At 36.5% G+C, this 20,432-nt stretch overlaps 6 protein-coding genes, 1 long non-coding RNA gene and 3 other non-coding genes across 10 annotated transcripts in view; 6 read left to right on the forward strand and 4 right to left on the reverse strand.

Annotated features, from left to right (window-relative positions):
- Positions 1–4,471, reverse strand: part of LOC106325784 (DNA-directed RNA polymerase 2, chloroplastic/mitochondrial-like) — a 6,038-nt gene extending 1,567 nt beyond the window's left edge. The window contains exons 1-14 of the mRNA XM_013763830.1: positions 3,402–4,471; positions 3,088–3,303; positions 2,869–3,002; positions 2,720–2,786; positions 2,474–2,532; positions 2,129–2,246; positions 1,931–2,044; positions 1,722–1,853; positions 1,214–1,630; positions 1,024–1,074; positions 862–932; positions 698–782; positions 319–471; positions 61–145 (exon numbers count right to left, since the gene is read on the reverse strand). Coding sequence (XP_013619284.1) covers positions 61–145; positions 319–471; positions 698–782; positions 862–932; positions 1,024–1,074; positions 1,214–1,630; positions 1,722–1,853; positions 1,931–2,044; positions 2,129–2,246; positions 2,474–2,532; positions 2,720–2,786; positions 2,869–3,002; positions 3,088–3,303; positions 3,402–4,280 — 2,581 coding nt within the window. The 5' untranslated portion in view covers positions 4,281–4,471. The remainder of the gene's footprint in view (positions 1–60; positions 146–318; positions 472–697; positions 783–861; positions 933–1,023; positions 1,075–1,213; positions 1,631–1,721; positions 1,854–1,930; positions 2,045–2,128; positions 2,247–2,473; positions 2,533–2,719; positions 2,787–2,868; positions 3,003–3,087; positions 3,304–3,401) is intronic.
- A 984-nt stretch (positions 4,472–5,455) lies between these two features.
- Positions 5,456–6,926, reverse strand: LOC106326060 (GDSL esterase/lipase 7). The gene is made up of 5 exons (XM_013764099.1): positions 6,674–6,926; positions 6,466–6,593; positions 6,116–6,364; positions 5,764–6,028; positions 5,456–5,676 (listed from the first exon to the last, which is right to left on the reverse strand). Exons 1-5 carry the CDS (start codon positions 6,909–6,911, stop codon positions 5,456–5,458), a joined length of 1,101 nt encoding a protein of 366 aa, XP_013619553.1. The 5' UTR covers positions 6,912–6,926.
- A 3,026-nt stretch (positions 6,927–9,952) lies between these two features.
- LOC106324916 (U3 small nucleolar ribonucleoprotein protein IMP3) lies at positions 9,953–11,327 on the forward strand. Its single transcript, XM_013762921.1, has 4 exons — positions 9,953–10,225; positions 10,313–10,420; positions 10,813–10,887; positions 10,972–11,327. The coding sequence occupies exons 1-4, from the start codon at positions 10,092–10,094 to the stop codon at positions 11,201–11,203; spliced, it is 549 nt and encodes a 182-aa protein (XP_013618375.1). The 5' UTR covers positions 9,953–10,091; the 3' UTR covers positions 11,204–11,327.
- On the reverse strand, positions 11,216–11,795 carry LOC106324917 (glucosamine 6-phosphate N-acetyltransferase-like). Its single transcript, XM_013762922.1, has one exon. The coding sequence runs from the start codon at positions 11,776–11,778 to the stop codon at positions 11,299–11,301; it is 480 nt and encodes a 159-aa protein (XP_013618376.1). The 5' UTR covers positions 11,779–11,795; the 3' UTR covers positions 11,216–11,298.
- A 335-nt stretch (positions 11,796–12,130) lies between these two features.
- LOC106324778 (YLP motif-containing protein 1-like) lies at positions 12,131–13,399 on the reverse strand. Its single transcript, XM_013762762.1, has 2 exons — positions 13,161–13,399; positions 12,131–13,071 (listed from the first exon to the last, which is right to left on the reverse strand). The coding sequence occupies exons 1-2, from the start codon at positions 13,354–13,356 to the stop codon at positions 12,245–12,247; spliced, it is 1,023 nt and encodes a 340-aa protein (XP_013618216.1). The 5' UTR covers positions 13,357–13,399; the 3' UTR covers positions 12,131–12,244.
- A 946-nt stretch (positions 13,400–14,345) lies between these two features.
- On the forward strand, positions 14,346–14,419 carry TRNAI-AAU. The gene has a single exon. It is a non-coding gene; the product is annotated as a tRNA-Ile (tRNA).
- A 76-nt stretch (positions 14,420–14,495) lies between these two features.
- TRNAI-AAU lies at positions 14,496–14,569 on the forward strand. Its single transcript has one exon. It is a non-coding gene; the product is annotated as a tRNA-Ile (tRNA).
- A 682-nt stretch (positions 14,570–15,251) lies between these two features.
- On the forward strand, positions 15,252–15,323 carry TRNAD-GUC. The gene has a single exon. It is a non-coding gene; the product is annotated as a tRNA-Asp (tRNA).
- A 116-nt stretch (positions 15,324–15,439) lies between these two features.
- On the forward strand, positions 15,440–16,802 carry LOC106325253. The gene has a single exon (XM_013763289.1). The coding sequence runs from the start codon at positions 15,474–15,476 to the stop codon at positions 16,575–16,577; it is 1,104 nt and encodes a 367-aa protein (XP_013618743.1). The 5' UTR covers positions 15,440–15,473; the 3' UTR covers positions 16,578–16,802.
- A 2,357-nt stretch (positions 16,803–19,159) lies between these two features.
- LOC106326568 lies at positions 19,160–20,225 on the forward strand. The gene is made up of 3 exons (XR_001267271.1): positions 19,160–19,206; positions 19,285–19,745; positions 19,830–20,225. It is a non-coding gene; the product is annotated as an uncharacterized LOC106326568 (long non-coding RNA).
- Positions 20,226–20,432: the final 207 nt, after the last annotated feature.

Below are 20,432 nucleotides of genomic sequence, written 5' to 3' on the forward strand. Positions count from 1 at the left end.
TTTTTTTTTTTTTTTTTTTTCATAAAGTACAAAAGTAAATCTAATAGACGCTGAAAAAACGGCTACACACCTTTGCACATTCACCAAACCAATGCATGATGGCTCGTGCAGCTTCAAACATTTCATCCATAGCAGCCAATGTTACCTGCCCCAACCATGACAAAACCAAAATATTATCCCCAAATAGCATTTTTACTTTTGATTAGTTTCCAAAGTACATGTAAAACATTTTAAGCACACATTCTTCCAAGAGTAGATGAATGAAATTTCCAAATCAACATTTTCTAGTGTATGTACTTTCATCTGCCTCTAATATACCTTTGCTGCATAGCAAGCCGCCCCAAAAATTTCTTTATCATCACTAAATGCACTGCGCTCCTTCAATCTTCTCTTTATTTGATCCCGCGCACCAATGTAGGTGACACCATAGACTGATGTCATAACCGTCTGCTTTACAAGCTTCCGATCCACCTAACAACCATCAAGTGGTAACAACCGACCAAGTTATATGACTAAGTAAACAATGCCTCCAAACAAAACATATATCAGGTAACTTGCTCACACGCCTAAACTATATCTATATCAAAACAGTTCATGAAATTCCATTTTATGTGATTGAACAATAGTTTTGAAGATGAATGAGATTTCCGCGTCACTGTACAAGCAAATAATATTAAAAAGAATTTCAGAGATGGACCTGGTTGATTAATTTTTTTGCACGCAATGCATCTGGATATATTTCAGGATCTTTTTCTGCATCTCGACGCATAATATCACGAACCCTGTAGCGGATACGCATATGAAATTTTGAGTGCATATTTGTAAATTAAGTCAGCGTTAAGCAGCAGATGCAGAGCTTACCTGGTAGCTATTTCTGAATAAACATCTGCCGGCTTCTCACCTGCAACTAGATTAACAGCTTCTGCTCCTATCTGATATTTAAAAAAAAAAAAACAAAATCAAACAAAAAAAATGACAAGCGGCCAGAGAAAATAAAATGGAAAATAAAAACAAGAGAATTACTGTGTCTCTCCCAAGCGCGGCATAATGCTGTAAACCATTGCAAGAACCATCCTGAACAGAATCAAAGTGGAAGAAAAGAAGTTCGTTTTCAGGCACACACAAATTGAAAGAGAAACTACAACGTTAAGTCATTAAAAGATTCAATTCTGAAGGAGGAGATGTCAATGTGGTAACTTCTGCCAGAAAGTACCTGATGTATAGGAATATGTGAGAGAACTGTCTCCGGGGACGGACTTCTGAGAGCTTCAGTGAGATTTATGCACACAGCCAAGCACTGAAAAGGGTCTTCAGCTTGCAGCCACCATCTGTTTCCTTCAAGTGGTCTGTCTGCCGAATCAAATATGTCGTCCAAGTGACTTTCGGTGAAAGCTAGACGTCCCTCATATGATAACTTATCTACACCACCAGCATACAAGTTTGCCAGGTGTATCTTCAGCCAGCGCAATCCTGGACTTCCCAGAGGTCTTCCCTCAGCAAACTCCAAAACACCCCGACACAGATCAGAGCCGAGATGATTTAAGTGTGGGGGCATGGGATATGCACGTCCCCGGAAGTCAACATTGTGGGGATAGTAAAAACCTTCCTCATCTTTCATTTTTCGTGCTACCTGTCACATTTTTAATATTTCAATACTTACCAACAGAAACTCTCAAAATGGCACGTTACTTCGATGCCAAGGGGAGGGGGAGAAAGCTCACAGAAAGCTTGAGTTCTATGTCACAGCGCAGAGAATGTCTCTCGCTGTTCTCCTTTTTTGCAGATTTCATTTCCCACTTCCATTTCTTGAGAATGCTCTCATCTTCAGTGTCCGGCTTTTCGGGTAAAGGAACCTGCAGTTTGAAATTCAGGAATTGAGGCTTCGTGATGCACAACAGATCAAAATTATAAGATCAAAGTAGTAACTCACATCGCTGCGATCCACCAGATCAGCAGTACAGCCGCCACTGCTCCATATTCTATCTACAACCGTTAAGACTCGCTTATTTACTCTCCATCTAGTACTTCCAAGCGTATCCAGGGCCTATCCATAAGATATATAACAGAAATTAACAACTGTAACTGATTCCCTCTACTTAAAGCACGTGAAGAAACTGTATTGTCTAACCTCAAAGACTGGTTTTAGTTGTCCTTTGGGAGCGCTCTTAATTGCCTCTCGCTGTTGCTTAGCTCCATGAGTTTTCATGATATAAGACGCTAAGAACAAGTAAGCACCTTTGTCGTATCTGCAAAATAACACAAAATGAAAATACTTAAGAAAAACTTACTACAATAAAATTCTTCGAAGATCATTATGAAGATATGTTAAACTTTCTCCAAGGTGTGCAAATCAAAAACTTCTTTTTTAGCTTTAACGCTTCTATCATATTCGTTTTGGAAATGAGTTCTGAAATGCAATGTAAATGCAAATACTTCACTTAGGGTAAGCATACAGCAAAGAAAGCTAACATACCCCGACCAATTGAGAGGGGGAACCAGCATTGGCATGTATGGCATCACTGCATATCTCCCCTACAATAGAAATTAGATGTCTTAGTTATACATTAATCTTTAAATTCCACATCTATTCTTCCTATTTACAGATGGCACCCAAGTCAAACCCTCCTAGATATAACAGTTCTGAAAGAATTTCACAATTAATTTTGTTGATTTTGGGTAAAAGTTAACCTGACTAACAAATCAAACGAGAATAACCTACAGTTTTTTCCAAGCCTTTGCGGACCAAAGGGTCACACTCGATTACACCATATTTTCTCCCAGATTTCCTGTTGTACAAGAAAGGCCAAAACATGAGCCTATGACAAGAAGTTACAAACTACTTGAAAACCATAGATCAAAATTCCTCACATGCTTCCTTGCGCTACTGTCTTGAAGGTATGCTTAAATGCAGGTCGGACATCAGGCAGGTCATTATCCTGCTGATTAGTTGGGGACTGTATATAAGCCGTTCTTACCAACAACTCTATAAGATGACTTCCAACCTGGGATATGAATTTAAGCAAATATTAAAACTTAAGCAGCCAACAGAAGCTTTCTTTACTTAGCAATATCCTAGCATACACACACCTTAGCTCTAGCATCTGCAGACCATGGTTTTGTATAGTCATGTGACTGCAAGATCTTTCTAACTGCTGACAGCTTCTGTTTCTTTATCAAGTCGTTGACCTTTTTTCTCAACTTATCTTGTTCCTTCATTGGATTTCCATTTTCAACTTTTCCGCTCTCCTCATTGTCATCCTCTTTTTTCTTTCTGGTCTTATCCAGGAATGTGCATATTCTTATCTATCCAATCAAGAGAAAGATAAAAAAAACACTATTAGAAGACAAGACTTCCAAACACCATATAGCAGAAACCAGAGAGAGAGATCAAGCTAACCAACCTCTTGTTCAATGGCATCACCTACAGAACAAGCCGCCTGAACAACCTTAACACAACCGTTATCACCACCAGTCATCAAATGCCCCATCAACTTATGCATTGTGATAACAGCAACCATATCCGCAGGCAACTGATCAATGTAATGCGCATAAACCGCTTTACTCTTCCCTAATCTAAACAACTCCTGCTCCTTACTAATAACATCTCTTAACGGCTCGAACCAACCGAGAAACAAGGACTTCACATAAGGCAGATTGGGGGCGAGCTTCTGCTCACACATATCCGCCAGAAGCTCCCTGTACTCGTTAGCAGCTCTCTCCCATTCCTCCGTCTCGATCTTAACTTGCCTCATCCATAGATTCCGGTACTTGCTCCGACCCATTCCGATGCTCTCTTGGTTCTTCATCCGCCACGAGCGGTGATCCTCTCTCTTCTTCTCTTTCTTCATCTCCTTCAAGAGCTCCTCAACCTCGTCGGCAATGGAAGGATCTTCCTCTACGTCTGTTGACGAGACCTCTTCCGCTACACTCGTGTACCCTCTAGCAAGAGCAAGAAACCCGTTAAGGCAGCTATCGCTATTGGATAATCCAAACCCGACCCGATTAGAAAAACCCGATTCGTGACATTTTGAGTCCGGGATGGATCCGAGCAGAGGAAACCGAAAGCTCGAACCTTTGACGATGGGATCGTGAGAAAACGCGAGAAAGCCACGACCTTTGGAACCGAATCTAGCTTGGGACCTTGAAATGGCGTGTTTAGCGATGTTTCGCCACATAGGGAAGGATTCGGGAACTGGGTTTCGACAAGGAATCAAGGGTTTACGATGATTGAATACGTTTGTTTGATTTGGGGAGAACAGTGGGGTTTGGGCACTGGACATCAATCGAGCTTACACTGAGTAGAAATCGATGAAGAAGAGCATGAACGATACGAGATTGGAGAGATTCGATCGCGTGAGAAAGGTAAACATAGAGCGAGATTGGTAAATTGGGGAGGAAGAAGAAGAAAATACAACTGGTGAGTAAAAGAGTACACGACGAAGCCAAGCCGCCTTAAACCCTTTGTTAAAAACCCTTGCTTTCTTCTTCTAACTTCAAAGGCTTCTTCTCTGTGCTGTAATTCGACCCGAGTAGAGAATCATGCCCGACCCGAGAGAATAGCCTTTAATAAGGCCCATAGCCTCTTGAATAACCAAGAAGGCTTGAGGAATTTATGGAGCCCAATTAATTAGAAAATAGTAATCAATTATTTAGTTTAGTTTTTTTTCTATTATTTGACCATTTTAGACAAATATTAAGTGGAACTAAGAGTTTAGAGATTGTTTAGGGTTGAGAGATTACTCGGTGGTTATTTAGGTTTAGAAGGTATTCAGGCCTGGCTGGTGTAGTTGTGGGTGGTTGCGGTTTTAAGCGTTAATAAACGATTTGTATGACTGGTACGACAGTTACAAATTATTACGTTTACGGAATATTATGACTGGTAAACTATCAAATCAAGCAGTGGTTAAAAAATAAATTATCATTATTTACATTTTATATAATTATAAAATATTAAAAATCATATTATTATAACAAATATAAAATTTATATTTATAAAATTATACTATTAAATTTTTAAAAATAATATAAAATATATTTTTTATAATTATAATATAAATCAAATATATTATATATATTTTAATATTTTTATTATTTCAATTTAAAATTATAACTAAATATTTTTATTTTTATATTTATATAGTATTTTTAAGAGAAAAAAAAATGTGTTACCCTCCCGCAGCCGGAAACCCTAACTGAAACCAGCTTTTGAATTTTTCTTTTCTACACCTCGTAATCACTTTGCAACTGATGACTGTCCAAGAATAATATCTTGTCTTGTTGCCTTGTTAGGTAACATTTTTAAAAAGAAGACTTATAACATTGGAATATAGATTTAAGATTTTGAAGATTTGGGCAATTGTTGCATGCAGATCTCATATATAAAATCTTCTAACTAGAAACTAGAAAACCAAGGTAATCTGATAATGAGAGGAAATATAGCTTTGAGACACATTCCTCACAGTTTAGTCAACTCATATAAACTGATAGGGTGGGAGTATTTGTCAGAATTGCTGAAGGTATTTTCAGCTATGATTTTGTTGGCAGATTCTGTTGGATGAAATGCATCCCAAAAGACATATTGATTCCTATCCAAGCATGGTTGCTGCAAAGGAAGGCATGTCAAGGCTCCACCATATCTCCCACTACCGCAGCATGCTTTGTCTGGTATAACAAGACCTGCAAAAAAAGAGAATTAATACTAAATTTTGATATTGAAACCAAGGGCAAACCCCTTATTGAATAGATAGGTTGAGGTCATTTTACCATATTTAGATGGATTCACAACTATATCATGGAAGAGATCATAGATGTTTTGATAGATAAAGAAAGATCCTGGAAGAGTAGTGTTGAGAGTGTTTGGTAGATCTTTCAATCGGCTATTAAACATTGAAACCAAGTTATTGATCTTTGTCACACACTTGCTGTTGTTGTTGTTGCTGCCGTTTACCATATATAACTGACTCGGTATGCAACCTAATGGTCCTGTTCCACCCAACACCATTTTTCTTGCACCTAAGTTGTATAGTCTCTGCAAAAATATATGTAGAAAGAACACACTTTATGATTTCTGAGTATGAGATGATAATTTGTACTATTATGGGAGAGTTTAGTTTACTGATATTTGAGCTGAGAGAGTCTTGATAAGGAGATTTGCATAGTCTTCTCCACTGTAGATTTTGCTGCTTGAGTATCTATCAGGCATAAGATAATTGTTGATGTAATCATTGCTTCCTATATTGATCCCAATTATGGATTTGGCTAGATACTTTCTCAGATCTTCAGGGGTTTGAAAGAATGGCCGGAGCTTTAACTCAATGGTCATCTCAAACTGTGATATCTGTCCACTGAATGAAGTTCTTGCTCCCTGGAAAAGAAAAAATAACAAAGGTAAATATATCTAAAAACAAAAGAGTTTTTTTTTTAAGTCTTTATTTATAAGTGTAATATTCTTGATCTGATACTCACAAAATGTTGGCCAGTTTCTTCTAAGATCCCAGCTGCTGCAGATGCATAGTTAAGCCCTCTCAAGACGTTTTGCACAATTGATACAGGAGATAAAAATGGTGGCACCAATGGCAAACCGAGGTACATTGCTACATCACAAAAAATGGTTTTACAAAAAGAAGTAAAAACTATTTCATGATCTTTTTGTATTAAGTCTTTAGTTACCTACCTCCATAATCAGCTACTGTACGGCCATTGCAGAAACGGCCAGTGGGGAAGCCAAAATCAATTCCATAAGGGAGATAGTTAGCTCGTGCAAGTGTGGGAATGTAGTTGTTGTTTCCACAATCAACTAAGGAATCTCCAAAGACGAAGAAAGCTGGAGCAAGAGGTTGATGATTACTAGATTGTCCATAACTAAACAAGAGAAGCTCTAAGAACACAAGATAGAACAACAAACACTTCATGCTTACTTAATATTTTTCTCTCTCTTATATGTATGTAAAGATAAGCAAACTCCTATATAACGTATGGAAACATGATAAAGTGACATAGTGAGATTGGTTCAGAAGAAGAACTGGTCGTGGTAAATGATGTCATGGAGTGTGGTGGTTAACTGTTACTGTTCTGAAAGATTTTGTTTTTATGTTTTCATTTACTGCTTCTTTAAATTTCTTACTATTTTCTTCTTCTTTTCTATAGAGACAGCTTTTAGGACGAGCCAGCAGCTACACCTCCCCAGTTTTGTAAACCTGTTTTCTAGTCATTGATAGCTCCTGATAGAAATAATGTACTTACGTGACGACTTTGTTACTAACGTACAGGATAGGTCTAGCTAGCATAATAAATGGGCTCTAAGTTTGTTTGGACCTGAGTCCTTTGGTGTGTAGTGAGATTAAATGTTTTATTACACAAAGAAGCGACCACAAGGGTGTGGAACTGTGGATAGTATGTAACATGTGATGTTAGTTAAATGCAGAGTAGACGTTTGTATAGTGTGTACAAGTTCAAGAAGCGACCACGAGGGTGGATAGCATGCATATACATGTTCAAAACTCAAAGGCAAACCAAGCTGGATTTGGTCAAGCCACCAATTGTGAACTTTTGACTAAGCAATATCCTTTATATATGATTCTGCGCCACCAACTTGAAGTACAACTTTGAGTTTTATCTTTTACAAATGCCTTTGGGTCATATGCTTCAAGTGCTAAAAGCATTCACCCTGATGAATTAAGGACAAATCTTATATATTAAAACAGAAGTCACAACTTTGATTCATGTGTGATTTTTTTTTAAATAGACTTAATGGACATATTCCTAGAAAATCATGTTACATTTAATCTTTAATCTTATCATTTAAATTTTGGGCCTACCAGAAATTTTTATTGGGCTATCAATAATTGAATTTAAACAATAGATGATCGATAGTATAAATTAAATAGATATAATTTAATATTGTAATACCATACCTCCATATGTTAAATATTTAAATATTTGACGATGTTAACTTTTAAAATTATAAAGATTTTTTTGTTAAATAACAAAAATTATATTATCTAACAATGATTAATCTTTACTACCTTAAACCAACGAAAACAAATTTTAAACTATATAGTTTATTTTAAAAATTAAACAAAAACTAAATATTTAATTATTTACTCGATAATATAAATCTATGAAGCGAAAAGTTTAATTTTTTAAAAACTTTCTAAATTTGTGAAATGTTACAATATCTTTGAATATGACAATAAAACAATATTTTACTAACCTTTATATATATACTTACGATTTTAATAATGAAATAATAATCCAAAAATATATATATAGAAGAAGATACAAATACATGTGAAAGTTTGAAACAATCTATTCAATGAAAAATATACTGTAAACTTATTTTGTTTTAAAAATTGATAGACACATATATATTATAATATATACCAATTTAGAATTGAAAACAAAATATTTATATAAAAATAAATGAAAACAAAAACTCGCGCGGTTGCGCGGATCGAGATCTAGTAATATATTAAATTTCAAAGTTTACTGAATATGTCTCGTAAGAACTCTCACTTACAATGACACAACAACATCTCTCTAACCATGTGGTATTGTGGTAGTAACCTAGTGGTAATTTATTATGCGTGTGTATCAACATCAGTCATATACTCCCTCCGTTTCATATCAAGTGTCGTTTTATAGAAAAAAATTTGTTACAAAATAAGTGTCGTTTTCAGTTTTCAATGCAAAATTTATTAATTTTATTCTGTTATTTGTTTTTCTATTGGTTGAAATATAGTTAGGTGTATAGGTAATTGTGTTTATATTTAGAAAACATGCAAAATTAATTGTTTCCTTAATTCGTGTGCACAAGTCTAAAACGACATTTAATATGAAACAGAGAGAGTATTTGATTCCTCCTAAAAATTAAATTATCACACTACTTGATCAGTTTGGACTTAAAGATTTTTAAGAGTTAAGTAGATTTGATGAATTATTGCCATATGTATTTCATAAATTGTCATTGATTATGATTGAAGCATGAATTTACATATATGTTTTTCTTTCCAGATTTATCTTTCAATAAAAATACTTATTTTTTTTTATTTCAAGAAATATAGTTATTTGATGTTAAAATATTTTTTTTTTATTTTTTCATATTTGAATTTGTCTTGTTTGATTTTTGTTTAAAGTTTTATAAGGTCAACCTATGATTTTTTCATGATTCTTGATTATGTTATCGTTAATAATTTTTTTATCTTTAAATTTCTTTTTACAATTATCTTTCACATGACAACAAAAATGTAATACACAACTTTTGATGTTTGTATATTTGTGTTTTTTGTTACATAGATTCTAAGAATCTTATGAGTATAAATGATATTTATAAAGTTGAGTGTTATGAGTAAAACTAGAGAGAATATATGTCTCAATAACAAGAGAGTTTACTAGAATTAAAAAATCAATAAAAACTAAACTTTTTGAATAACAAATGATTTTATATAGAATTTAAAAGTCCATAAACCAATAACAAAGGATTCTAACAAGATTGTAAGAATACATAAACTAATAACAATGGAATCTCTAAATCTCTAAAGCTGTAAATTTTAAAAAAAATCAGATTCCACACAAATTCCATTTCCAATAGATCTCTCTTAGATTTCGGTCCACGTAGACCGGATGATTAGTCCACCCCTGACATTATCGGAAGGTATTTCAAACTAGGATCAGACAGTGTAATACGCTCCTGGATTAATCTACTCTATATCATTAAGTACATTTTTTTCGGGACCGACCTGATGAGCTGATACGACATATAAATAAAACAACATCTCTCTGATAACATTTTCTTCCGACTTATCAAAACAAGCAAACGGAAAACACATTTATGGGCTTATTGTAACAAGAAAAAAGGAACTAAAAGCCCAATTTATAAGGATTTGGGCCCGGGGGGCATACAAATTAATCAACGAATGAGGACCGTAGGATTAATCTGACTTCTTCTTCTTCCTTGATTTTAATCCTCTCTGCGACGTAGGGTTTTAGCATAAACCTCGCCGCATCCTTGCGCCGCATTCTCTCTCTGTTTAATCCGTCTCATAGCTGCGACGAAGAAACCCTTGTTTGCATTACCTTGATAAGGGTCACTGATGAGGAAGCTCAAGAACCATGAGAAGAAGGTTCTGAAGAAAGTAAATTTCTTGGAATGGAAAAGGGAAGGCGGCCATCGCGAAACCCTGATCACGGGTCGTTACCACATGGGTGGTCGTGACGATTACAAAAAGTTTGTAACTTTCTCTTCCTTTTTTGTTCCCTCTCAATGATTTTTTTTTTTTTCTGATTCTTATTGAGATTGTTTGTTTGGGGTCAGATATTCAGGTTTGTGTAGGATGGTGCAGAAGCTGACGAACGTGTTGAAACAGATGGATGCAACTGATCCTTTTCGGATTCAGATGACTGATACGCTTCTCGAGAAGCTGTGAGTTTTTCTTACTAGTGTACACAGTTTACGAGTAGCTCTGGTAGGTTATGTTAGAGATCAATGGTGGTTTTTTTTCTGGTTAATTATCTTAGGGAAATTGCGAGATAATATCATTTAAATATTACTTGCTGTAAGTAAGTTTTGTATATATTTGAAATTGTTATAATTTCGATAAATTAAATTTGCTAATAAAAATTGATTGAGTTCGGATTCTTACAAAATCTGTTTTTTTTTTTTTTTTTTTTAATTTCATTAGCTTCACTGCTGAGCTAATGAGAAAAGACTTGTTTTTGTATTGTGTTAGTATTGATTGAATGAGAAAAGACTTGTTTTTGTATTGTGTTAGTATTGGCTTATGTGTGTTTCCATGTATTTTAAAATAATGGCAGATACAACATGGGAGTTATACCGACTAGGAAAAGCTTGGCTTTAACTGATCGGTTATCAGTTTCCTCCTTCTGTCGGTAAGTGTTTGTATATATATAGTCAGATCCTTTGAGAGCCACCAATGATCTCTCATTTTAATGTGGTTCTATTAATTCTCACAGTCGTAGGCTATCGACTGTGTTGGTTCACCTGAAGTACGCAGAGCACTTGACAGAAGCAGTGACGTACATAGAGCAAGGACACATCCGTGTAGGACCAGACACGATCACCGATCCAGCCTTCTTAGTGACGCGGAACATGGAAGATTTCATCACCTGGGTTGATTCTTCCAAGATCAAACGCAAGGTGCTTCAGTACAACGACAAGTTGGATGACTACGACATGCTTGCTTAAAAGATATCTCACTTCTCAAAGTGTAAACCTTTTCTATTACCAAACTATGTTTCTCATTTAGTTTCAGACATTAGGACAAGAAAACAAAGATTCAATCAAAAGTACTTTGACATCTGAATCCCTTTATTAACCAACCCACATTTCTCGTAGAACTCTTTCTTCTCCACGCCACAATCAAGAATCACCTTGTAGCAACCCATGGCTCGACAATGATCCGTTAGAAACTCAACCACTCGCTTCCCGAGACGTTTCCCGCGGAACTCTGAATCCACGGCGACGTCCTCGATGTGCCCGACTTTGCCGCAGTTTCTCAGGAACTTCTTCTCTATCATCACGCTCCCCGTCGCCGCGATTCTACCTGACGGCTCGTCTTCGATGACGCAGATCAAATGGTCGTCTCCGTGGGAGCTGATCTCCTTGAAACGCTGATCGAATTCGTCGTCCGTGACTGATCCTGTGACGGTGAGTTGACCGAGAAGCTCCATGAATCCCTTTCTCTTGTCGGAGATCTCTAGCCTTCGGATTTTGAATGCCTGTTTCTCTCCGGTGATGTCGGAACTAGACGCGACCGCCATTGCAGATCGAAAGGACAGCTTCGTTGGAACTAAACTAACTAATAGTAAAACATAAGTGCTAAGAAAGTTATATTTACGTTTTAGTATTCGAAGTTTCCGATAATTACAAAAGTTGCCTAATCTTATAATCAGGTCAATTTAGTCCAATTGATTTTGATCAGATTGATACCCTTCATTAGAACTAAACTAACAACACCCACAAATAAAGTAACAACTCTGTAACGGGTAGTTGAGCTTTTTGATAGTTACAAAAGTTGCCTAATCTCTTAGTTAAACTAACTAGTCCATTCAAGTTTGTTTTTTATGTACTTATTAATGTTTCAAGTGTTGTCTGTAGTTGAGGATTGGACAATGAATGATAATCTTAGAACTCATTAATAAAAATATTTATTGAAATTACAACAAACCAACAAGTGAAAGAAAATAACAAAGATGATAATGATACATATAGAATTACATTTTAAATCTAGGGTTGAGGGTGACTAGAGAAGGAAGATGAAGCCTGAGGGGTTCCAGGGATGATGGGAGGGAGAGTAATAGTTAAAGAAGGTGGTGGTAGTGAAGGCGGAGTTATGAGCGGAACAGGTGGAAGAGTAGGAGGTGGTTGAGACAGTAGCGGTGGAAGACTTGGGGGAGAAGAAACTAGCGGGATTGGAGGGAGGAGAGGCGTAACCGGGTTTGGAGGGATGATAGATGGCGGGTTCAGCGGATTTGGAGGGAGGAGAGCCTTAACCGGGTTTAGAGGAAAGACGGAATCAGGTTTTAGTACTTTGGTTTCCTTGTCTTCCAAGTAACTATCTTTCTTGTGATGCAAGGAAGCTGATCTCTGCGGAAGAAGAGGAGGAAGTGTAAGTAGAGGCAAGTCTGGAAGCGGAGGAAGGATTGGGAGAATAGGGAGAGGATTATCCGGAACCGGATCTTGGATCGGTGGAGGGAAAGAAGGATCCGGAAAAAGAGGCTTGGATCCACGGAGATTAATCGGTTCCTGGCTACAGATCTCTGGTTGGTTCTCAGGTTTGAAAGTGAAGAACCCTGCAGAGAAGACTCGAGTAGTTTCTCCGTGTTTGCTTGGTTTGAGGCGTTTGAGAGAAGAAGAAGTGGCGGAAGCAGCTATAGAACAGTAAGGCTGTGAGCTGCTTAGCAACTTCACGGAGCATCTCTTGATCTTCTTCACATGTTTGCTCACGGACAAAGGTAGCTTTGCTTTGAATTCGCCGTGCTCGTCTGTTTTCACTTCTTGTCTGAAACTTGGTTTTGAGTTTTCGTCAGTACATTCCACTGCAACTAAAGCACCTGTGACAAGATCCACCAAACTGGTCAAACTAAGTAAGTCATTAACCGATCGAATTCTTGAACAAAATCAAGATAGTAAAAAAACAAACCTGAGATCAAGTGGTTGGGTGATTTTGAAAAGGCGCCGTTGAAACAAGTGTCGCAGTAGACTGTTCCGACAACAACCGCAGCAGAACGTGTCTTCTTCATAAGATGTTGTTGTCCTTGAGACAAACCTCCATTTATAGAGATTCCTAAGAAAGTCAAAAGGATAAACCAAACTGAGAAGGCCGTTGATATCTCCATAGTTATGGATCAACTCAGTCTCCTTATATCTCTATCATGAAACAGTAACAGAGGGATTTATATAAGAGTTCTGTAGTGTGAAGAAGAGTGAGTCACGAAAAAGAGAAGAGATTGTAACAAAAAGCTTATCTATTCACTTTGTTAATGTCAATCATGGGAAGAATACATGTCTAGCTTCCAAACTACTAATAAGCTGCTATAAATGTCTCGTGACTTAAATTTCTTCTCTTTGTACAGCTCAAAAAGCTTAAATCATTGTAACAAAATAGTAAGAAGTGAGAATAATACAACATAAATATTTGGATTCACGTCCGAAGATTGATAAAAGTAAAAATAGTTGGTGCAGTACTTTCACAATCAAGTTATCAGGTTCAATGATAAAACAAGTTTCACAGTTCAGTCCTTAAAATAGCAAGGTTTCCCAAAATAGACAAATGTCCCCAAGATCCTCATGACATTATATATAATCCCCACTTATGTCTTTATTATATATATATATATATAACATGTCATTTGTTGGTGAGGTTGATCACATCATTAAAATGATCACATGACTATCAGAGCATCCAGCCTGGGATGTAACCGTTTCCATGCTGCGCCTGAGCTAGTGTTGTTATAGTTATCTGCTCACCACTGTAAGATTTCACAATTTACATTGATGGTCCAATTAATACAAATCTAGCCAAATTAATGATCATCCATCATTCGGTTCAGCTAAACCGAACTCCCAATCTGGTTAAACTAGCAATTGATCAAGAATTGGAATAAGAGACTTCTCAAAAAGATTTTGACTAGACATGCTTCAAACTTCAACATTACCATTGGACTTGATTATGAGGTGGTGATACCAAGAAGTAACGCTTTTAAGCTCTGTATCCTCTCTTCCTCCCTTTCTCAGCTCCTTCTCTCCCTCTTCGTAGTTTCATAACGATATCTTGCACTCAAACTGGTGTTTTTCAATTAAGTATATAGTCAATATATAACGACTTGGCCTATTAGCTCAGTTGGTTAGAGCGTCGTGCTAATAACGCGAAGGTCACAGGTTCGATCCCTGTATAGGCCATCTCTTTTGGTCTTTGACTCCTTTCCTTTTAACTCCACTTACGGTCATTATGTAAAAGATAAAATAAATAGCAAGAGGCCTATTAGCTCAGTTGGTTAGAGCGTCGTGCTAATAACGCGAAGGTCACAGGTTCGATCCCTGTATAGGCCATTTTTTTCTTCTTTTGTTTTATGTTTGTCTCTACTTCTCAGCCTTTGTGATTTGCCAACCAAGTCTTTTTCAACAAAGCTCAGGTTTCATGCTTTTGCCTTCTTTTTTTTGTTTAGTTGCTTATTGGATTTAATTTGCTGCAAAGGTTTTTCCTTTTATTAACATTTGGGGAATCCATATGACTTGTCAAAATGATTAAACAGTTATTAAGGAAGGAAAAGCTGAGATTCTAGTGCACAAAAAGAACCAAGTCTTTTTCAACAAAGCTCAGGTTTCATGCTTTTGCCTTCTTTTTTTTGTTTAGTTGCTTATTGGATTTAATTTGCTGCAAAGGTTCTTCCTTTTATTAACATTTGGGGAATCCATATGACTTGTCAAGTTTAGTGTTTTACTTCTAATGATTACCCAGTTAACTGTTATGGGTTAGTTTCTATGATAATGTTTTCGTTTGTGAGCTAAAACGATTTGATTATTGTTGTATGCTTAGGTCAATAACAGGGACATGTCTTTTGCTGTCCAAAGGGAGTTTCTATCCAAACGCAAGCAAGACTCAAGACCATGAGGCCATGCTATCTAAAAGAAGCTAGATCATCTGGTAAAGTTGATGAGAAGGATATCTCTTAAGTTAGAATGGAAGGAATACCTAAATTAAATTCACAAATATTAGAAACGTAGACATCGAGTCGTTGTAGTATAGTGGTAAGTATTCCCGCCTGTCACGCGGGTGACCCGGGTTCGATCCCCGGCAACGGCGTTAATATTTTTTAATATTTTTTCCCCAACAAGGTTATAACCACATTATATATACACTGTTGAATCCCTTGTGTATAGGATACGAATCTTTTTTATATTCTCGACAATTTCTTTTGATTTTCTCGACAATTTTCTCAGAAACTCCTCAGCAATGGCGAAACTTTTCGGCTGCCCAATCAACGTGAAAGCAGAGGAAGAAGACGGCGGTGGTGGTAGCTCAATCGCCGCAGAGGTCTCTCGATCTAGTAACCAGCCGGACGGCGAAGCTATAAGGGAAACCTATCCGTATTTCCGTTTCCTGGAGTCGAATTCAGATTCCGGATCGGTTTCCATGGAATCTGAACCCGATCTGCATCACTGCTTCATCGATTTCTTCGATCGAGAGTCGTTCGCAGCCTCGAATCAGCGGCTAAGCACTTCGCATAATTTCGATTTCTTGGGGGTTCAAGACATGGAGGAGGAGATAGAATTAGGGCTCCGAGTCGGGTCTGGATCCGGGTCGGATGATTCAGGTGAGTTAGGGCTTCAAGTTACCCGGAATTTGGAAATCTTTACGCGTCGGGTCGAAATTGATTCGGGTCGGGTCGAAACTGATATGGATCGGGTCGAAATTGATACGGGTCGGGTCGAAATTGATTCGGGTCGGGTCGAGATTGATACGGGTCGGGTAGAAACTGATACGGGTCGGGTCGAAATTGGTACGGGTGTTGCTCCGGTTGGGGACGATCTCTTCGTTGATCACGTGGAGCCGCAGAACGCGATCACGTGGGTTGATGCAGAACCTGTCGAAGCCCAAGAAGCTGAACCCATGGATCAAGAATGGCATGGTGGTTATTTTGATGTTTTCTTTGACGAATCTGTAGATTTAGCGATGGACGATTTTTTTGATTCCCTTTTTCCGAGTTATGAATATACTGTGAACAATGGAGACTACGAGGATGTTATAGCACGAACGTTCGATGAGTCTGGAATCAATGGAAGTCCGCCAGCTTCCAAGAGGATGGTGGATGAGCTTCCTGATGTGGATGTCACCTCTGAAGAGTTGAGCATAGGTTGCGCGATCTGCAAAGATGAGATTGTGGTCGAGGAGAAAGTTAAGAGGCTTCCTTGTAGGCATTACTATCATAAAGAGTGCATTGTGCCTTGGTTAGGGATTAGGAATACATGTCCGGTTTGTCGGTACGAGTTGCCTACTGATGATCTTGAGTACGAAAGGAATAAGAGATCACAAAGGGGTGTTTGGCAAGAGACTTGAAGTTAATGTTGCTGATTGGTTTGATGTACATATTTGGCTGGAAACAGATTAAAGGGGGAAATAAAACTTTTGCAGCTATATCTTGGTGTTCAAGTTATTTAGGTTCATTAATCTTTTAGGTTTTGCTGAGAATTGCAGTCGCAGTTTGTTCATTAGTTCTAAATATGATTTTTTGGAATGTGAATTTTTGCTTGTTCAAGTCTTCTTTTTTGACGATCAAGATTATAAAAGTACCACTGCAAGTTTAGATTTTTGTTAGAGATGCTGCGATGAGGTAATCCGTCTAATCTTTAGGTCTGGTCTGGTCCGGTCATGACTCTATGGCCAGCTATATAATATGAAAAATGATGGATTTGGTCCGGTTTAACGTCGTCTTAGTGGACCAGATCTAATTCAGCAGTTGGGCTTTTTAATCCACTAGAGAATCCATGATTTTTTTTTTTTGCCGTAATCTGGATTTAGATTCACATGGAAGTTATAAAATTTTGCTTTGTCATGTTCAATCTTGCTTTTGTCAGTTTCTATCATTTTTTCAACCTCTAAACAAGCAGTAAATCTTTACTTAACAGCTCTGTGCATGTATATAAAACTAACACTGAAAAGATATCCAAGAGATGAATGGGATGTCACGTTGGACTTTGGATAGGTAAAATCACTATCCAAACTTCCAATAAAGAATATGAACTTTGGCTTGGGTTTAGTTACATTGTGCAAATTGGTTATCCATTTGGTATAAATATTAATACTTTTTTTGTGTACCATACGATTGATTATATTAAAATAAAAGCCTAATATGGTTAACTGATTACAACTGAAACTATGTTCAGCTTATTAACGGTAGAAAAATAATAACTGGAAGTTTACTCGAACGTAAGATCTAACAATACTAAAAGCAGGATATCAAGCCCTCTAAACGCGTCCACGTCGGATTGGAAATTCAGACTAACCAAACACAAGTTTTATGATATGTCATTAGGTCAACATATTAACATACTGAACTTCAATTTTATTCGGCAAAATCGATTCCTTTTTCTTTCTTCTCAGTTTCTCTGCAAAACGTATTCTGAACTTTTGATTTCCTATCCAAGAGTCCGCTCATTGATTCATCTTCCTTTCTTCTCTCCTTCTCTACAAAACCTTTACCATACCGAAGAGTCACTTTTTTTTTTAACTTCACGCTTGTGAACTCTTATTCTCGAAGTCGACTTTTGTGTGGTTCTCTTAGAAATCCTATTTCTGGATTTATGATTCTGGAAATTGGAATTTTGTTTTTCGTAGTTGTAAGATGGGGAACATATGAGAAAGCGGTTATAGGCGTTTCAAACAAAAAAAAAAAGAAACAAGAGCTAAAGAAGGAGAATCACGATAAGTTACAAAGAGATTTACGGCAAAGATCAAATTGATGTGCTCTCCTCTGAACTCTGATGGTATCATGGTAAAAATACTTGATTCAAAAGCACTAAAATTATTTTGTTTTGTTTTGTTTTGTTTTGTTTTGTTTTGTTTTGTTTTGTTTTGTTTTGTTTTGTTTTGTTTTGTTTTGTTTTGTTTTGTTTTGTTTTGTTTTGTTTTGTTTTGTTTTGTTTTGTTTTGTTTTGTTTTGTTTTGTTTTGTTTTGTTTTGTTTTGTTTTGTTTTGTTTTGTTTTGTTTTGTTTTGTTTTGTTTTGTTTTGTTTTGTTTTGTTTTGTTTTGTTTTGTTTTGTTTTGTCTCTAAACATGATATAAACATCTAAACATGATATAAACATCTGATTTGTTCGACGTGATTTTGTGCATTTAACATCTGATTTTTTCGACGTGATTTTGTGCACTTATGATCCAGAGAGAGACATAAGGCTTGCTAACAAGGTCTTGAATGGGGAAGGAAAAACCTCGAAAAACTGAAGGTTTCCGTTGGATCTCTTGCATTCTCTGAACCATTTGGTTGTTGTAAGGGAACTTATTGTTCCTCTTTGCGTTTTCTTCTTCCAACGGGTTTTGTTTTTGTTATCATACATTTTCACTTTCAGTATTGTTATCATTTTTGAGTTTTAGCAGGGTAAGTATGATAATATGAAACTGAGGAAACTTCATGATAAAACCCACCGCGAGGAACATAGAATCAGAGGTGGAAAAATCAAAGAAAGGACATTTGACAAAAAGTAAAACTGCTTCCCTTAATTCATCACATCTAGGATCAGACTGTTGCAATATATATCAGGATCGCGTTGCAGTGTTTATCATCTTTTATTGTTCCTGCTCATATTTTTTTCTGGCCTTTTTTTCTTTATAGGAAGATATTTCCATTTGAAAACTATATACTTTTAATTAGTAAACTCTAAGTATGCTTCAAGATTTTCATGTCTTTTTAGTTTCTATTCTCGAGCGTTTAACCTTTTACTAACGATCTTTTGTTAAAACCCTTGATTTTAGTGGCAGCTTCAGTATGTTTCTGGAGGTAAGCACAGTTCATCATTCTAATGTATTCTGTGTCCATTTTTCCACGTCTCTAAAAGACCTAAAACTAAATCTCACTGAACCAACCTCATATCTTAACCTTTTTGGAGTTTTGTGTGATCATGATTTTGTAGTTTCTTTCTCACATGTTAGCACATTGGGGTACTTTGCATCACATTACCGTGTTATGAGGTATGTGATATTTTTCTTTGTTCAATACTCTGTGATCTGCGGGAGTGGTTTCACTAATTCACCAACAACAAAATGCAGGAGGAAGCTTGACGAGATTTATGACTTGGTAACTGCTTTGATTTTTAGGGGGTTTCAGAGGCTTACAGAAGAAACCGGTAAGGAAGAAAATTTTAAAGTAGAAGTATGTTTATCAAATGATTTCATTGGTTTGGATTTCATTATCTATAGTGTATAGTCCCGGGAATAAACTACACATTCTTTTGTGGGTTTGGTGAGATGTGAAAATTATGAGTGGAGCTCAAGTTTCGGCCGTACGATGCTCTCTTAATTTTCTATACTTTTGTACTTCTTCTATGTATCAACATGCACTTAGAATTCACGTGTTGCATGGAGTTATGCCAGATGATGTTTCTCGGTAACTCAATTTTGCTGACCACTATTCAGCTTTTGGCTTAATTGATATGGTATGTACTCTCACATAGTAATTTGTGCTTCCCCTGAGCTATAAACCATACAAGAGTATGTTGCCAGCAATCCAGGTATTCCTCCCAGTTAATGGTTTCTTCACTTCTTTAAATTTGTAGCAATCTAGAGTTGATATATTGATGGTTTTGTTTTGGTAGTTGCTTGCGGCTAGAGGTGCAATGTATGTGGAAGTTTTCAACAGAGTGATTCAATTGGCTTACAACATCATAAAGAGGAATAAAGTCGGAGAAACTAACACTTACTTGGATGGAACCTACTATTGTTTCACTTAACCAAACTTGAATCCATTACTCCAGTAGAGACTGCTCTACTTCCCGTAACGACGTTATCCGAGAATTAGCATAGTTTAATAAGTATAAAATTGTTTTTGTTATAGCTGGATGAGTTAGATGCAACGATTTTTGAATTGTGACTTTATCATTATGCACATGTTACATTTCCTTTCTTCTTCTTTTTTGACTAATGCATGTCATATTTCTTGAGTCATGAGATTCTCTGTTTCTTTGAGGTTTATTTCTCTGTAAGATTCAACAAAACTGCTCGGTTTGTGGTATGTCTATCTGTGACTTTCTTTGATTCAAGAGTTTTCAATTTGAATTCCAAGTTGTGTTTCCTTCTCTGAAGGGCAGAAGCTAGGTGTTTTTTTGACATCCACCAAACCAGGAATGAAATTCTTTTATTCGTATTTGTTTTTTTTTTTAAGTTTAATTGTGATTGATTCTACCCAAAAAAATAAATAT

Source organism: Brassica oleracea, chromosome C2 (genome assembly GCF_000695525.1).
Source record: "Brassica oleracea var. oleracea cultivar TO1000 chromosome C2, BOL, whole genome shotgun sequence".
In the NCBI taxonomy this organism is placed as follows: Eukaryota; Viridiplantae; Streptophyta; class Magnoliopsida; order Brassicales; family Brassicaceae; genus Brassica; species Brassica oleracea.

Excerpts from the sequence above, each read along its gene's own strand:
- LOC106326060 (XM_013764099.1), bottom strand. The coding sequence starts at position 6,911 with ATGAAGTGTTTGTTGTTCTATCTTGTGTTCTTAGAGCTTCTCTTGTTT. Across the intron at positions 6,365-6,465 it reads AAGAAACTGGCCAACATTTT|GGAGCAAGAACTTCATTCAG; the intron begins GTGAGTATCAGA and ends TTTCTTTTCCAG. Across the intron at positions 5,677-5,763 it reads TGTGAATCCATCTAAATATG|GTCTTGTTATACCAGACAAA; the intron begins GTAAAATGACCT and ends CTTTTTTTGCAG.
- LOC106324917 (XM_013762922.1), bottom strand. The coding sequence starts at position 11,778 with ATGGCGGTCGCGTCTAGTTCCGACATCACCGGAGAGAAACAGGCATTC.
- LOC106325253 (XM_013763289.1), top strand. The coding sequence starts at position 15,474 with ATGGCGAAACTTTTCGGCTGCCCAATCAACGTGAAAGCAGAGGAAGAA.
- LOC106324778 (XM_013762762.1), bottom strand. The coding sequence starts at position 13,356 with ATGGAGATATCAACGGCCTTCTCAGTTTGGTTTATCCTTTTGACTTTC. Across the intron at positions 13,072-13,160 it reads ACCCAACCACTTGATCTCAG|GTGCTTTAGTTGCAGTGGAA; the intron begins GTTTGTTTTTTT and ends ATCTTGTCACAG.
- LOC106324916 (XM_013762921.1), top strand. The coding sequence starts at position 10,092 with ATGAGGAAGCTCAAGAACCATGAGAAGAAGGTTCTGAAGAAAGTAAAT. Across the intron at positions 10,226-10,312 it reads GGTCGTGACGATTACAAAAA|ATATTCAGGTTTGTGTAGGA; the intron begins GTTTGTAACTTT and ends GTTTGGGGTCAG. Across the intron at positions 10,888-10,971 it reads TCAGTTTCCTCCTTCTGTCG|TCGTAGGCTATCGACTGTGT; the intron begins GTAAGTGTTTGT and ends TAATTCTCACAG.